Source organism: Callorhinus ursinus, unplaced genomic scaffold (assembly GCF_003265705.2).
Source record: "Callorhinus ursinus isolate GAN/ISIS: 27379988/994484 unplaced genomic scaffold, GSC_fseal_2.0 scaffold12, whole genome shotgun sequence".
NCBI lineage: Eukaryota > Metazoa > Chordata > Mammalia > Carnivora > Otariidae > Callorhinus > Callorhinus ursinus.
Window position 1 is genome coordinate 21851034 of NW_027397074.1, and position 16474 is coordinate 21867507.

At 41.7% G+C, this 16474-nt stretch overlaps 1 protein-coding gene across 1 annotated transcript in view; it reads left to right on the forward strand.

The window, feature by feature from the left end:
• Positions 1-380: 380 nt before the first annotated feature.
• COL1A2 (collagen type I alpha 2 chain) overlaps positions 381-16474 on the forward strand; it is a 35719-nt gene continuing 19625 nt past the window's right edge. Inside the window, exons 1-21 of the mRNA XM_025872904.2 lie at positions 381-807; positions 3302-3312; positions 3921-3935; positions 4581-4616; positions 5773-5865; positions 7147-7203; positions 10233-10277; positions 10388-10441; positions 10535-10588; positions 10905-10958; positions 11375-11428; positions 11940-11993; positions 13558-13602; positions 13895-13948; positions 14049-14093; positions 14451-14504; positions 14981-15079; positions 15204-15248; positions 15357-15455; positions 15886-15939; positions 16102-16209. Coding sequence (XP_025728689.2) covers positions 738-807; positions 3302-3312; positions 3921-3935; positions 4581-4616; positions 5773-5865; positions 7147-7203; positions 10233-10277; positions 10388-10441; positions 10535-10588; positions 10905-10958; positions 11375-11428; positions 11940-11993; positions 13558-13602; positions 13895-13948; positions 14049-14093; positions 14451-14504; positions 14981-15079; positions 15204-15248; positions 15357-15455; positions 15886-15939; positions 16102-16209 — 1200 coding nt within the window. The 5' untranslated portion in view covers positions 381-737. The remainder of the gene's footprint in view (positions 808-3301; positions 3313-3920; positions 3936-4580; positions 4617-5772; positions 5866-7146; positions 7204-10232; positions 10278-10387; positions 10442-10534; positions 10589-10904; positions 10959-11374; positions 11429-11939; positions 11994-13557; positions 13603-13894; positions 13949-14048; positions 14094-14450; positions 14505-14980; positions 15080-15203; positions 15249-15356; positions 15456-15885; positions 15940-16101; positions 16210-16474) is intronic.

Genomic DNA, 16474 nt, shown 5'->3' on the forward strand with positions numbered 1-16474 from the left:
GCGCGGGCGGGGGAGAGGACGGAGAGAGGGGGCGGGGGGAGGGCGGCCTCCGGCTGCGCCACGCTGTCTAATCCCCACTCCCTCCTCCCTTGCTTCCTCTGCGCCCGGCGCGCGCCCTCCACCCTGCGGGTGGCCCGCAGGGCACAAGGTGAGCCCGGGCTGGACAGCTCCTGCTTTGATCCCCGGGTTCCCGTCCCTTCTGCAGCTGTCCGGCTGCCCAGAGATCTGCGAAGTGTGCCCACGTCGGTGTCTGCAGAGCGCTCCGACGTGTCCAAAAGTGTTTCCAAACTTGGAAAGGGCGGGGAAGGGCGGGGGGATGGGGAGGGCGGAGGTATGCAGACAGCGAGTCAGAGTTTCCCCTTGAAAGCCTCAAAAGTGTCCACGTCCTCAAAAAGAATGGAACCAATTTAAGAAGCCAGCCCCGTGGCCACGTCCCTCCCCCCTTCGCTCCCTCCTCTGCGCCCCCGCAGTCTCCTCCCAGCTGTGGCTGCCCGGGCCCCCAGCCCCAGCCTTGCGATTGGTGGAGGCGCTTTTGGAGGCACCCTCGGGCCAGGGAAACTTTGGCCGTATAAATAGAGCAGATCCGGGCTTTATTATTTTAGCACCAAGGCGGCAGGAGGTTTCAGCTAAGTTGGAGGTACTGGCCACGACTGCATGCCTGCGCCCGCCAGGTGATACCTCCGCCGGTGACCCAGGGGCTCTGCGACACAAGGAGTCTGCATGTCTAAGTGGTAGACATGCTCAGCTTTGTGGATACGCGGACTTTGTTGCTGCTTGCAGTAACGTCGTGCCTAGCAACATGCCAATGTAAGTGCCTTCGGCTTGTTTGGGGCAGACGGGGGAGAAAGGTTAGATGGGTGGGCACCCTGGTCTGAAAAAAGAAAACCTAAAGTCAATTCTAGGGCCAGCTTGGAAGGAAGGCTTCCTGGCATGTGGAGAAACGCAGGCATGGATGAGAAACGTGGAAATTATTTTAGAAATGAAAACAGAAAAGGCTCAACCCTCGCCAAAAGTTAGGGAACTTTTCTCTCAACTCGAAGTGAGTCTGAATTTGATCTGGATCAGTGAGGCTCAAAGAAAGCAGAAAGTCTTTTTCCTAAGGGTGAGATATTGACAACTATCAGGCCCCATGGCTGCACTGACGCCCACCCCGTAAAACTTGAGGCCTGCTTTAAAAAGCCCTTGAATTTAGTAATACAGAACTCACCCCCTAAGGGCTTTGCTCTTCTGGGCGGTTTAAGGCTTGCCTGGATGATGACGATAACTATGAGGCGCCCTCTGGAGGGAGGACAGTGAAAGCACAGGGCACCAGGCCTTAACGCTAATGGAATCCCCAGGCGAGACCCTACAGGTTTACACGGAGAGGGGACCTGCATTTCTGATTGAAGCCATCCCCCGTAGCTATTCGGTGTAGCCTGGGAAAGAAAATGATGTTACTTGGAATGGATACAGTCTGAAGAGTAGAATTAGCTTTTCCATTTATTATCTGGTCATGGAAATGGTAACACTATTTAATTAAAACCTGTTCTGCCTTTCGTTGAGCCTGCAAGTTACCTCTTTATCATGTTCTCAGTGACAATCAGACATTCTGAACACAGCAAGTTGGAAAATATCAACATGGATCCGAAACTCAAGAGACCCGGGGTTTTCCAATGATTTGGCCTCTAATTTACCATGTGACCTCGGGCAAGTCCAGCTAAGCCTTTGCTAAAACGCAGAATGCAGATTAGATGGACTCCGAGGCCACTTTCAGCCATAGGTTTCATGACCAGACTTCTGTGTCAAGATAGAATGGAGAAAATCTGTCCGTTTTTGAAAATGGCTGCCTAATTACCAGACAAAGATCTTGACTTTGTAGGGTCTGAGGGGTGTCTGGCCCACACCCAACACTCTATGAAAAGTCGGCTCCACCCACATGCCACGGTGTCTACCATTGCATCATTGCCGATGCATTTGTGTGTGCGTTTTCTCCCTTTGTCCACTTTTAGTATACACACAATGGATACTAAGGAGTAATTGTATAGAACAAATTCACATTACCGATTTCGTTTTTATGAGATCTGAGGATGGAGGAAAGAGTTGGCTCCTAAAGGAAGGATGAAAACAGACCTAGCTAGGGAAGTCTGAAGGGACAAAAGGCAGCTCACCTTCTGACCAACAGCCAACTGCAGTCTGGAATAAAAGTTACCAAACACACATTTCTTCAAAATGCCTCATGAGTAATTAAAAGGCAAATTTCCAAAATCATAAGGAGTTCCGTTAATCAAGCCTGGGCATAATTATTCTTCCTACTGATGGACACAATGAAGTAAACATATCATTTTCCTAATTTAAAAGTAATTCTCATAAATTGCCCTTAAATATCAGTGCTGGATGTGGTCCACCCTCCTGAATTGTGACTATTGCAACAGATGTTCTCACTCCAAATGACACACTTCTTGGCCACCTAATTAAAGCAATTTTTAGGGGTGATTCATCTTGTTGCCAGCTTGGCCACCGTTATATCCTGTGTTAACCTATAATTTTTATACCGTAGGAGAGGAATTCAGTCTTTAAGGACTTAGAGCAATTATGGCAAAGCGGGGGGGGGGATATTACTTGAGTGTGTTTTTCCCATTACTTCTCAAGATCTTTAATCCACAGTTTTTCCATTTATACGGAGCAGTTCCTTCTCAGGGACAAAAGTGATACATATTGATAAAATACCTTACCTAATTTAAGTGAACCAGTTTAAAGCAAAATTTCAGATGTCCAAATGGCTCCATTTTCATAGTGACTAATTTGCAATTTAGACCTTTTGAAAAAGGACATTAAGGTAGCTCAATGAAGCACTAGGTAATTTTTATAAAAAACAATTTAGGTAACATAATTCCCTACATTTTCCCTTTTTTAGATTTTTTAATATCAAAAACTATCTAAACCATAAATTATTTCTTCATCAGTGTACTGGTCTCCCATTCAGCGATCCACCTGTGCAGTTTACCAACTTAATTACTACACACTGGAAATATCCTTCAGACACATTAATATTTCACAGCATTTATAAAATAGTAAATAATTAACAATTTAATTCAAAATGTATTTACATATTAATATTGCAAACAAATCACCCTGCTGATCCCTGCCATACTTTTGACCTGCATAATTTCCAAGTCATTAGAATATTCTTCGTAAAAAATATACTTGATCTTTTAATTAGGTAAGTCCATTTTATAGGCTAATATATCTATTTGTTAATCACTGCTATTGATCAATGAAATGACACTAATGATTATTTCCCTCTTTTCCCTTTCCTCTACAGCTTTACAAGAGGTGAGTAAAATTATTTTTAGAGTTTTTTTGTTTGTTTTTTTTTTTAATACTGAGATGGCTTTGACCACACTAATGCCTTCTCTGGGGAAGGAACAAGAGGCTACACTGGTGTGGAACAACCTGGATTTCCAAGAAAATCATCAAGAGTTGTGGTAGTCAGACTTTGCTGGCTGCCTAGAAAGTACCCACCCCAATTTCCAAAATGGGCGGTGCTATTGAATGAGACCACCCTTACAAGAATGCTCATAAGAAACAGAATAGATAATCCAGTGGAAGTTTGGGTTTTAAGCATCTGCTGCTACAAAGCAGGAGACTTCACAGAGCTAGAGAATCTTGTTACTCCCTTGGACTCGTTTGCAAGAGTATTAGGAACAAATTCTTAGCTCATGAATTGAGTTTGAGGCATAATTACAGATAAGTATGCATTTTGGTTCTAAACATATGTTATTTAATTTATTTGTAAAATTTAAAATCATACTTTGAAATATTGGAATAATGGTATGCACAATGTATATTCTCTGTAGATATATTTGTATACTACACAGAAATGGGAGCCATTTTAAAAAACATACAGTTTTTCCTCATAATTATTTCTTATTCTTTTCTAGGCAACTGCAAGAAAGGTAAGAGTCCAGTCCTTTTCCATCATATCTGAAATGGTCAGAAGTAACTTCTGATTTACCTAAATTTATAGTAAACTACAGAAGGAAGATACTTGGTCAAGATTTTGCCCACATGGAAATGCATTAGCTAAACCATAAAATAAAGTAGCTTTGATGTTTAAGATAACCAAGCTTAATTATCTTCCAGAATTATCTCTAATTACACTTATATTATACAAACTGGTGATTTACATACTAAAGAAAAAAAGACTTGTTTTAATTCTGGAGATGGAATGAGTATTATGTTAATTAGAGGTGGTAAATGAAAGTTGATTTTAAAGGGCTTTATCTATATCAATATACTGTTAACAATGTAACAAAATGGCAATTTTATCCACAGAAGTCATATTTCTAAAAATAGTAGTTATACTATTGGCCTAATGACCGGAGACTGCAGCCTCTAGTCTCCTGGTTTAAGAACATTACATGTAATCAGAAGAAAAACAATATACATTTTTTCTATTGTATTATGCCATTGTTACCCCTACTTTCTAATAGTAGTGTGTTTAGATGAGTCTTATCGACTAATTATTGTCAAGAATGCTTGCTCGTTCACTGGAAATTGCTTAGACATTTATGATTGTGCTGTTTGTATCTTCCTCGTAGGGCCCAGCCGGAGATAGAGGACCACGTGGAGAAAGGGTGTGTAATTTTTGAACTGTTGCAAAGCTTTGGACCGTATTTGAATAACTACAGGTTAGACAGTTTACAAGAGTATTATGTATCCAGATATTTGCACCACCTTTTAAGCAAAGAATGCCCTACAGAAGAGGTGAATGAGCATTATTATATATAATCACTATTTTTTTTAGAAGAAGATTATCTTTTTAGAAAGCAAAGCTGTTGTGAGCAGCCATATTCTTTGCATGGTGTGTCTGTCTTTGTTTTCAGTTGACCTGTCCAACTTATGCACAATGGAAATGTATCTACCTAACCACCACAGTCCTCTCTTTGCATAGGTTTTGTTTGCTTTTCAAGTAAGATCGCTTACATAGCCTGGGAATAGTAGTGAAATGGCTCTCAACAACATGTTTCTGTCTAAATTCGTAAATGTGCAAACTGTTTACAGTTTATCCATGGTATTCTTACATCTCCCTGCTCTGCTTTTTTGGCATGTATAACTACATTATGTAACACTTTTGCCAATATATAAATACCTATGTATCTAATATCTATTGGGAAGTGCAGTCTAAAACGTATTCCACTCAAACCGTCTGTTAGAGGTAGCATTATGTCAGCAAATTACGGTAACAACAGAAATAGTGTTAATGGTAGGAAATCTGCAGGATTTTCTACCTTGTGATAAAGTGACTTTCATTAATTATCATATCAGTTAATCTACCATTCATACATAATATACCAAAACAGTTGAATAAGTTCATCAGTCTGAAACTCACAGCCACTATACAGAGTACATCACTTGTGCACTGTTTTCCATATGAAGTTTAAGGGTTATAAACGGTAGCTATAATTTCCGTCTTTATTTGAATGTTGGAGCTCCATTATGAATTAATATTCAAAGGCTGAGAAATCCCTCTTCCAGAGGAACTGGTCTGTCTTTTTCTTCTTTGTATTGTATCAGTCACTAAAGCTCCTTCTACGGTCATAAGTGAAGTTCGATTAGTGACAAGTATGGCGTATTAAATTTCCTTAGCACTTGCACATTGGAAAGGTCTGGACAATGAATCTTACCCCGTGCACAATATATACTAGTATGTATTATAGGTCTCCTTTTATATGTTTAGGTTTCTGTGGGGGGTCTGTCTAACCGTGACCGAATTCACTTTTTACAAAACAGGGTCCACCAGGCCCACCAGGCAGAGATGGTGACGACGGTATACCAGGCCCTCCAGGTCCACCTGGCCCTCCTGGCCCCCCCGGTCTTGGCGGGGTAAGGTGTCTTAAGTACTGCTCACTTTTAGCTCACTTCAGTGTCTTTTACCTCTACTGAAATAAGGCTCAATTGTGGAACTTATTTTTAGCAGTTAAGGGAAAGTCTGCTATTTGGATATTAGTACAGTTTATTTCATTTCTTTGGTTTCTTCATTCAAGATTTTGCTCTGCCCGGTCTCTTTGTGGGCCCTTGTCAATTTCAGGACTGGTCTTTGTGTTCACTGCGGGTAGCTGCAGCCCTCACGACTGTTATTTAATTTGGGGATTTAATATCTTTCATCAGTAGGGCACAAATAAGAGGTGTTGCATTATTGAAGAGTTTGATTAGATTGAATTATAAGTGAAATCCCTGATCTTCAGCAATTTCACCAACATCCTAATCTTTTCATTCTCCTGGGCTTGAGGTCTGCTGAACCAACATTCAAAGTAGTTTTAGGTTTAATTTGCTTGAGACTAATTTGAGAAAAGTACATTTCCCTTTTTCATTAATATCTTCTTTTAGCTTTATGTCTTTAACAATGGTATGAGTGCCAACTGGCCTCGCTGCAGGAAGGAAAACATATTTGCTTAATTGGTTAGCACTATGAATCAGAAGCCTGATTCTAATACCCAACTGTATGCCAGTAAAATAAGACCTTTCTCCCCTAAAAGATCTTATTATGATTGCTTATCTACTGAGTGCATTCAAAAGCACCTTCTTTAATAGATCTACTACTATAAGAGAGATCTTTAACAGTAAAGTTATTACTGTGAACTATTTTTTAAAAAGTTTAATCTTCCAAGGGGCATTTTAATTTAATTTTCCTCTAAACTTGAAAACTCTTTATATCCTTCTTGAAACTCCAGCCAGAAAAAGGTCTCTGAGTCACTTTTGTGTAGCTGTGGAGGAGCAGGGCAACAGGTAGAAATGCAAAGGTGACCTCTTGGTCTCTGCTCAATATTCAGGGGTCTCCAGCGACTTAAAGTTAGAAAGCTCCCCTTTCTCAGGGTAGAGATAGAGGGTGGAGAGAAGGGAGAGGTGAACGGCAGGGCGGGAAAGGGCTTGAAAAAATAAGGTAGGGAAGCTTCCCACTTCAAACCAGATGGGGACTCAATTTTAAACTTGTATTTTCTCCTGACTTTTTAGGGAACTTAGCTCAATATGGAATTATAAACTAATAAACATATAAAAATATTGCTCCCTTTTAAACAACAACATAAAAATCTCTACAAGCAGGATGAGAAAGTGAACTACAGAGCTGGTAATTTTAATAGATATAATGTGTTTTTTCCCGTCTAGAATTTTGCGGCTCAGTATGATCCTGGAAAAGGAGTTGGCCTTGGCCCTGGACCAATGGTAGGTTTCTCTCTTTTTAATCTTAGCCAAAAAATTACTGAATAGAGAATTTGTTTTTATGTTAAAAATCTCACATCGTCATTTCCTTAACTACCCAGGTTAACACTCAATACTTAGATCAGATAAAAGCAGCAACTCCTTTTGTATTCAAATCTATAACAATCTAAGCCTAGATCTTGGGGGTTGAATCTTCTCTACAAACATGTTTCCAATGTGTAAATAATCTCTGGACATAGTAACTATAACTTAGATAAATCAATATAATTCAAAGGAGGGACACTGAATAATTTTTTTTATGTTCTTTAACATTGCCAGAATTTTAAGCAACCCTTAGAGACACAGAGGTATTAAGTTCTATAAACTTGCTGGAAAGGAGCAGCAAGTTCTAGTCCGGCCCATTTTTTTAAAAGATTTTATTTATTATTTATTATTTATTTATTTATTTATTTATTTATTTATTTATTCATTTATTTGAGTGGGAGGGGAGGGAAGAGCAGAGGGAGAGGGACAAGCAGATTCTGGGCTGAGTGCGGAGCCCAGTGCAGGGCTCAGTCCCAGGACCTTGAGATCAAGACCTGAGCCGAAACCAAGAGTCGGAGGCTTAACCGACTGAGCCACCCCGGTGCCCCAGCCCATTTATTCTACACTAGAGAGTTTAAGCTGTTCCAGGGCCATGGAGGTGGTTAATGGCAAAACTAGGACTAGCCTCCAGGCAGGATGTCTGATAATCAGCGACATCATGTCTCACATATCTAGTACTTGAATAAAACGTCACTGTATTAACAACTATTTATCAGGTGCCTTCAATGAGCCCCAAACTGTACTCTGCACTAGGGATGTAGCCGTGAATACGACAGAATTTCACCCTCCCTCAAGGAGTTAAAAATACTGGAAATGTTTCTTCTAATACCTTTTGATTAATACCTTTTTAGTCCATTAATTATAAATCCATATGGAAGAGAATACGAGTATAATTTAGCATTCATATCACTCAGCACAAATAGTTAGCAACATATCCTATAATTTGAGTCACATCTAGAAAAGTTCCCTCTATGATTATGATGATGATGGTCTGTCTTTAAACAAGCGAGCCTTCCGACAAGGATCGATGAGATGTGTTGGAAAAAAAAAATAATATGAGCATGCACAATATATACTAGTATGTATTAAATAAAGGGAAAAATTGCTGGAACTAAAAATATTAAGTTGATTAAACACTACAGTTTAATGTTAACATGGTCTCTAAAGTATAAATTTTACCTGGACAATGCATTCAGTGCTCTTGTCTTCAAAAGAAGATGTTCAGCTGGACCTAATGGTCCGCAATAAGCTAATACACTATAAGGGCAAGATAATATTTTCTGTAAATTAAAACTCTCACTTGAGAAGTAATGTGCCTTTAATTGATAATTTCCAATTTCCTGATTTTTCCTGGTAATTTAAAACATCCATATCTGAAATGAAGAAGTAGAGATTTTCTTTGGCTTTGTTTATATTGGATATTTGAAATTAGCCATTTCAGCTAATGCTGAACATTAGTCAGCTTTAAAGCGGTACCTATGTCTCAAGAAGAAGCTAAAGGGGGGGGGAAAGCAAAACACTAATAAAATAGCCTACATAAGCCCAGAAAATTAATATGGATTTCAGATTCCCCTGACTTTGGAACATTCTCTGGGGGGCATAAAAGAGAGTGTTTTACTTTTAAATATCAGTGTAATATAATTTAAGCTTGCACCATCCACACACAGTCATAGATATATATAATCAACAGATATGTGGTTCACAAATAAGAAAGATAGGCAGCAATAAGGTATTAAAATAATTTTCCATGTTGGAAAATCAATAACTATAAAACCCCACAGGGTTCTTCTCTGAATTAATGAGTAATCATCGTCCGTCGCACAGCCTCAACAAAATAAACTACCGTTTATGTAAATGAAATTGTTGCAAATATGCAGAAAAATGAATGTAATTAAACATTCATGGTGTCAAAGAAAATTATTTTTAATGTATACCTAAAAAATTACTTTGATTGAAAAGTGACAGTTTCTTTTAATGTGGAAGCAATTTCTAAAACCAAACAAATAATTCTTACAATTAAGATGAGGTGCTTTTTAATAAAGTCCACATTGTTTCCCTCTAGGCATTAATACCGTGGGGGCAGACTTGCCTGCGGAGTCCCCATGGTTGGTGTGTCATGAACAAATTCCTCTAGACTTGCCTATGCAATCTTTTCAGCATGAAGGAGCTGGTCCCTACAGGAGAGCTTGATTGATTACTGCAAAGGGGAGTTGAGAATGTGGATTTAGCTCGCCATCTAGTAACAGTCTCACTCCACTGGTGTGCACAGGAGGAAGAACAAAAGGAAGAACCATCTGCTGTGGTTGTGGGCCACATTTTCAGTAATAATATTAGAACCCTCCAGGAAGATGTTTCAATACTGTTTTATTTTTCCTTCAGCCCTCACCACATCCGCTTTTGTCTGACATTTTCATCAGTCCCCAGGAGCCCTAAAATAGGAGCTACAAGGTTATATAACAAACCTCCCTCTAATCCTTGAGAGGAAATTTTGATCCTTTTCAATTTATGACCCTTGTGGCAATAAAAGTATCAATTTCTTAGGTAAATATGACATGGGGAGATGGCCTCTGATCGAGGGAATCCAAATGGAAAGGCTTCCTCCGCTGCCTAGAAGGTGGTTGTAGATCCGGAACTGTGCAAAGACGGATCCGCTTCATTGCATTAGAACAATCTCAATCTGCCCAGTTGTCTGCAACTTTAAGGAACCTGTGGCCACCCACCCAATTGGGCTCTGCTGATTTGGGTTAGGAGAAAAGGCAGAAGCAAGGACAGAGAAATAGTGGAGGAAATGTCGGTCCTTAAGAGCCTCCTTGGCAGAAACAAGAATGAAATAAAACCAGGGTAATTCTGTCTACCACAAAATGTCGGTGGCACTACTATGCCAGTCCTCTCTAACTCAAACCGACGCCACGATAACTTCTCAGTGCTAAGACTTGTCCTCTTTCCAGGGTTTGATGGGACCTCGAGGGCCACCTGGTGCGTCTGGAGCTCCTGTAAGTACCAGCAGCTTGTAATCTCTCTTACGGAAAACAAAACAAAACAAAACAAAACAAAAAACAGAATTAAAGAAAGGTGTGGAGTATGACGTATTGTTTTCTTTTAGGGCCCTCAAGGTTTCCAAGGACCCGCTGGTGAGCCCGGTGAACCTGGTCAAACTGTGAGTACATTTTCGCCCGTTGTGATAGATTTTTTTCTTCAAGATGTTGATTAATATAACCTTAACGAAATGATTGGTCTCCTGTTTTCTCAGGGTCCTGCGGGTGCTCGTGGTCCACCTGGGCCTCCTGGCAAGGCTGGGGAGGATGTGAGTATTTACTCATAAGCATTTCCAAAATGCCATTTAAACACTCCTGCCTCGACAAAAATTTCTGGATTCGAATGAAGTATTCGGCCGAAAGCTGAATATGCCCGACATAAGTCTTCCCCATATGGAAGATTGTTATTTTAATGAAATCTTAATTTGTGTGTATGTAAGGAAATTCGTTGTTAATTAAATATATATCTGGACGCACATTTTTATAGAATGCCTTTTTCCCCCATTTTAAAAAACCAAGATGTTCCGACTTTCACCTGATGGCTCCGCAAGAAAAGGCTGACCCTACGATGCTTTCACGTTTTAGGGTCACCCTGGCAAACCTGGACGACCTGGTGAGAGAGGAGTTGTTGGACCACAGGTAAGCTTTTTATGCCGGTGTATCCAGTCCAGATGCCAGTGGCGTCTTCCATGCAAGACGGTTGGTAAAGCTGGGATCAGTCTAAATGGCCACCTGGATGTTTGAACACTTGTACCACTCACTGAAGGCATCCGACGAACCAAGGAGCCTGGTTAAGAATGCATGCGGTTTGTGTTAATGCAAGGAATGTTTTAATGACAGCAAGCGTACCATAAGCTACATCGTGTTTTGTACACACACCCTAGTATTAGTTACTCAACTGAGAGCAAGTGAATTTGCTGCTCCGGGCTTAAAAATCTCCTAGTTCTTTGGTTCCAAGCTTGAACTTCAATGAGAAGAAATAATTTGGAGGGAAGAAATCATTGTTTTCTAATTTAGAACAAAAACATTATTTGTCTTCTGTGTTTCTTTTCAAGGGTGCTCGTGGTTTCCCTGGGACTCCTGGACTTCCTGGCTTCAAGGGCATCAGGGTGAGCACATTCTTTCCCCAGAGGAGAGTAAATGCTTTTGGGAAAAGCCCCGACTATATTTAAACCCCTGGGTGACACATACTGGCTTCCAAATTCCCGGAATTCGCCAGCGTGTAAAGAGAGTTAGAGAAGAGTCCAGATGGCTGAAAAGTAGAGTGGGGTGTACTTTTCGCAGTATGTTCCTAGCTTCCAAGAAATGAGGATCCCTACGGAGAAAATTGGGTAAAAGGCGTATGACTTTAAGAGGTCCTTAAACCCATCTGAAAATTGTAAAAGTTATTTAGGAGGGAAAGGCTGTGAGAGAGCATCTAGTTCTATTTCCTTTCCTTTCAAGTGCAGGGAGGTTTAGTGACTTACCAGGGGCAATGGAGCAAGTTCGCCCAGGAGCGAGCTTCCTGGGCGCGGGACTCGGGGGCATTGCACGGAAGCGGCCGTCACCTGGGGTGCGGGTCAGGATTTGACCAAGCACTATAATGGAACGACATTTTAATAATAAGGATTTGCGTTTCAGGGACACAATGGTCTGGATGGATTGAAGGGACAGCCCGGAGCTCCAGGTGTGAAGGTAAATACTACATCGGAAGCATTGTTTTTAAAACAATTGACTGCAATTCCCCATGCCCATCAGAAAGGATATTTTTAGTGAAGACTGCTCGTATTCCAAAGAGTATCTTATTTTCTCTTCGGTATTTCAGAGCCCTCAGTGGTGAGGATATGGGATTCTGTGACAAAAGGCCAATTATTAATACTATTTATTTAATTCAATATCTATTAAACAGTTGAGATAAAAATAATGTCCATAGTTTCCGCCTTCATTTCCTATCCTCCTACAATTTCAGCTGATCTCTGCAGCCAAAATAAAAGTAAATAAACATATAATCAGATGTTAGAACGCTGTTATTTTAAACTATAAATTCTCCTTTGCCATGCGCTAATTAGATAGGTACATTCATGTCACAATACACTTTTCAACCTCTTTCCTGTGATTTATCTGTGCACACTCAAAAAAATTTTAATTAGGTAATTAAAGTCTCAGAAGTGTGTTATCTCTTGGCTAGGTTCTTCTCTGACAGCGTTTTCAACTATAAAATGTTCTCTCTCCTATTAAGGAGATAATGTGATATTAAAGTGAATACCAACGTAATTACAAATTAATGAGTAACGAATACTAGCGGGACCAGAAATGAACATGAATATGGAGAATCTGTTCTAACTTTCCAGCTGCCACAGAAATGGATAAGGTCAAACTCATTCTCCCTAGAGCCTAATGTAATAGCTCAGACTACTAGTCCCAGCATCATAAAATGTTAGAGCCGAAAGGAGCGTTGGAGACCCCCCTCATTTTGCCGATGAGGGAAACTGAGGCTCAGAGAGAATGACTGACTTGCCCAGAGTCACACATCTAGTAGTTAGGAGGGCAGAGACTAGAACTTCTGACTATCAAAGAATGGACTTTGTGCCTGTTCCCAAAGAATACACTTCACACAGAAGCCTAGAAATGGAGCGTTCCTAAAGGGTCTCTCAAATCTGTTTCTTCCAGGTATTAATCAGATTACTTAGAAGCAAACTTCCTTTACGTGTGCCATTTTATTAAATTACTGCTCCCCCCCCCCCCCCGTCACCAGCATGGTTTTTACTCAAGATAAGAATATAGGTTGGAAATAAATAAGACAGCTCTGAAAAACATTACAAAGCTTTAAATTTCCATGCATGTTTTACAAAAATGAGAAAACCGAGTGTTAAAAATAACTTCAAAGAGGGTAAATGTGGTTCTATTGAAAGCAATTTATCCTCTGCTGTCTCTTTCTATGATATCATTCCTGATACATAAGCCTAGTCAAAATGATGCCCAAAATCTAAGGGGAAATACTAGAGCTGGGGTACATAACCCTCAAATGACCACATCTCCCTAGTACTGTGATATTTGCTATTATCTATATTAAAAACTCATATTTTAGAAATTTAAAAAATTTATGTGACTGGCATAATTGAGAAAGTCTGTGTAAGAAATGTTACAAAATATATAAATGGTTCAAATTAAAATAATAGGGTAAAAATGACCCAATCAGAAAAAAAAAATAACTGATAACCTGTAACGAACAAAAACTCAATCCTTCTTTTCCACACAGGGTGAACCCGGTGCCCCTGGTGAAAATGGAACTCCAGGTCAAACAGTAAGTATCGATGACTTGACTGTAAATCTAAATGTGTACGCTCTGTGCAAGCTGGAACTTCTTTCATGTTTTTGCTAATTACCATTTCCCTTGGCATTGTACTCTTTGATATTTTTCTAATAACCTTCTGCATACTTAATTGAAATCCATTACCTTTTAGTTGGAATTAGAACAAGACCTATTTATTTCTAGTGGATTCTTGCGCATGTTGGAACTTGGACAAGGCAAATGATGTCTGTGACATTTTTAAAATTAGCATTCTGGATTTCACTGAAAATATTTCTGCTTCTAGGGAGCCCGTGGGCTTCCTGGTGAGAGAGGACGCGTCGGTGCCCCTGGTCCAGCTGTGAGTTGCTTCCGTTTTTGTCCGTTATCCTTTTAAGAAATTCTTCTAATAATGGCCACTTAACTTTCCTCTTGACTTTGTCTCCTTATTTTCGTCACAGGGTGCCCGTGGAAGTGATGGAAGTGTGGGTCCTGTGGGTCCTGCTGTAAGTTTTGGGACACCAAAGAATTTGGAAGGGGTTGAGAGTGTGGGGTGCGAACTGTCTTCTTTATTAGTTTATAGAAATAACACCAATTTAGACACCTTACCAAATGTTCTATGTGGTCCCTCGAAGGTTCTGTTTGCAAGTACTGCTATCCCTAGGGCTTTTCATTGCTACATAAACTCTACCTCACCTGGGATACCTTGAATGTATCCCCTTTGGTATTAATGGCAACAGACTAGCTGTCCGTTTTCGCTTTGCCAATATTATATAAGATCAAGCCACTTCAATCTTCTGGTCTTGTGGTGGTATTAATTTGCTGGGAGGAAGTCTCTTTACCACATTCTACTTTGATTTCAGGGTCCCATTGGGTCTGCTGGCCCTCCAGGCTTTCCAGGTGCTCCTGGCCCCAAGGTAAAAACACTGCCGACCACTGTCATTGCCTTGATCAACTTCTTATTGTGATGGGAAAGATAGGCCGTGGGTGTGCAGATAGATGATGACACAACAGGGAATTTAACGAGTCCCCCTTTCAAAATGGATGTAGGATGACCCGTGTTCTCACTCCACGCTTGAAATAGTGTCTCTGTACTTGAGCCAAAGAACATAGAGGAGCCAACAAGGAAATGTGTTCCATGGGACCCCTCTGGGATATACGCCCAAACTAGCGAGGACCTACTAGCTGAGAACTGGAGTCTCTATCACGGAGAGACAGAAGTGGGTGAACGTGGGAGCTGAGATGGAACTCAGATCCAGGTCGGTGGTACCAAACCAGAGGAGGGAAATGAGTGCAGTTCTGAAGAAAGATCACGGAACTTGCTGGCCTAAAAATGGAGATACGCTCTTTCGTTACTTGCAGACCAATGCCTCCGTGTCATTCCCTCCCTTAGGGTGAACTCGGACCTGTTGGCAACCCTGGTCCTGCCGGTCCCGCGGGCCCCCGCGGTGAAGTGGGTCTTCCGGGTGTCTCCGGCCCCGTTGGACCTCCTGTAAGTAGCCCCTGTCATTAACCCCACAGAGGGGGAGCAGGCAGAAAGAGTGAAGTTGGGCTCAAAGAAGAACGGAAACACTCCTCGTAGCTGATCGCCTTCTCCCTTCCTTCTCCTCCCACAGGGTAACCCTGGAGCCAACGGCCTGACTGGTGCTAAGGGTGCTGCTGTGAGTATCTGGCTTTCGGGGGCTGCTCCGCCTTCAGAGGCACTTGGATGAGCACCGCCTCGTCGGCCAGGCCCCCTTGTGACCCGCCACGCCGCCTTCTCTTCACAGGGCCTGCCCGGTGTGGCTGGGGCTCCTGGCCTCCCTGGACCCCGCGGAATTCCTGGCCCTGTTGGCGCTGCTGGTGCTACTGGGGCCAGGGGACTCGTCGTAAGTGGTCGTGGCCGCGGCGCTCCTCCTCCTGAAAGGCCAGCTCGGCTGTCATTTTGTCACCGTCTAGACTTCCTCTTGTGGTCCTAGCAGTTTTATGCTTTCTTTCCTGAGCATTTGTAGTCTGTATTACTTGTGTGAGTGCGCGCGCGCGCATGTCCATTCTCTCTGCCTGCGTGTCTCTCTCTCTCTCTCTCTCACACACACCTCCTGCTCTCCTAGAACACTCCCCAAAGGGCAGTGAGGTACACTTCTAGATCACTCAAGTCCCTTCAATGCAGCCAGCCCCCCGTCAGCTGTTTGAATATGACCCTTCTTACAGAACTTGAACTTCTCTTTATCTGGATCCATAAATATTCCAAGATGTTTGTCTGTGAGAGCGTTATGGCACACGTTTGTCCTTTGACCCCCGGTTTGTATCGAACCCTAGGGTGAGCCTGGTCCAGCTGGTTCCAAAGGAGAGGGCGGCAACAAGGGTGAGCCCGTAAGTAGTTCGGTGATCACAGTTTTATGGATTTATTCCTTATTTGATCCAAAAAGTCCTACTTTTACTTTTTAAAAAGAGGGATTACTTTTTTCTCTGGCTGGATAGGACATAAGAATGATTTTTCCTGTTCACTCCTCTTTTGCTTTTCTCATGAAACAGGGCTCTGCTGGGCCCCAAGGTCCTCCCGGTCCCAGTGGCGAAGAAGGAAAGAGAGGCCCCAATGGTGAAGCCGGATCCACTGGCCCCTCTGGACCTCCTGGGCTGAGAGTAGGTTCCAGACGCTCTTGACGCCCTGACACACCAGAGGGATCTGATGACACCCTTTCATTGGGAATTGGTCAGAATCACCGAGTGCGTTTTCTAGACAAAGGGAGCATCTGCTTTCCATCTGCTTTATTAAATCAGTGACTCTCAGTTTGGTCTGGAAACAACGCTGACCTACTTTTGTAGACCTGCCTCCTCCACACATTCCTTTGGGGTTTGGGTGAAGTTTTTTGGCTTGGTTTTTTGTTTGTATCTCTCCCTTCAGGGG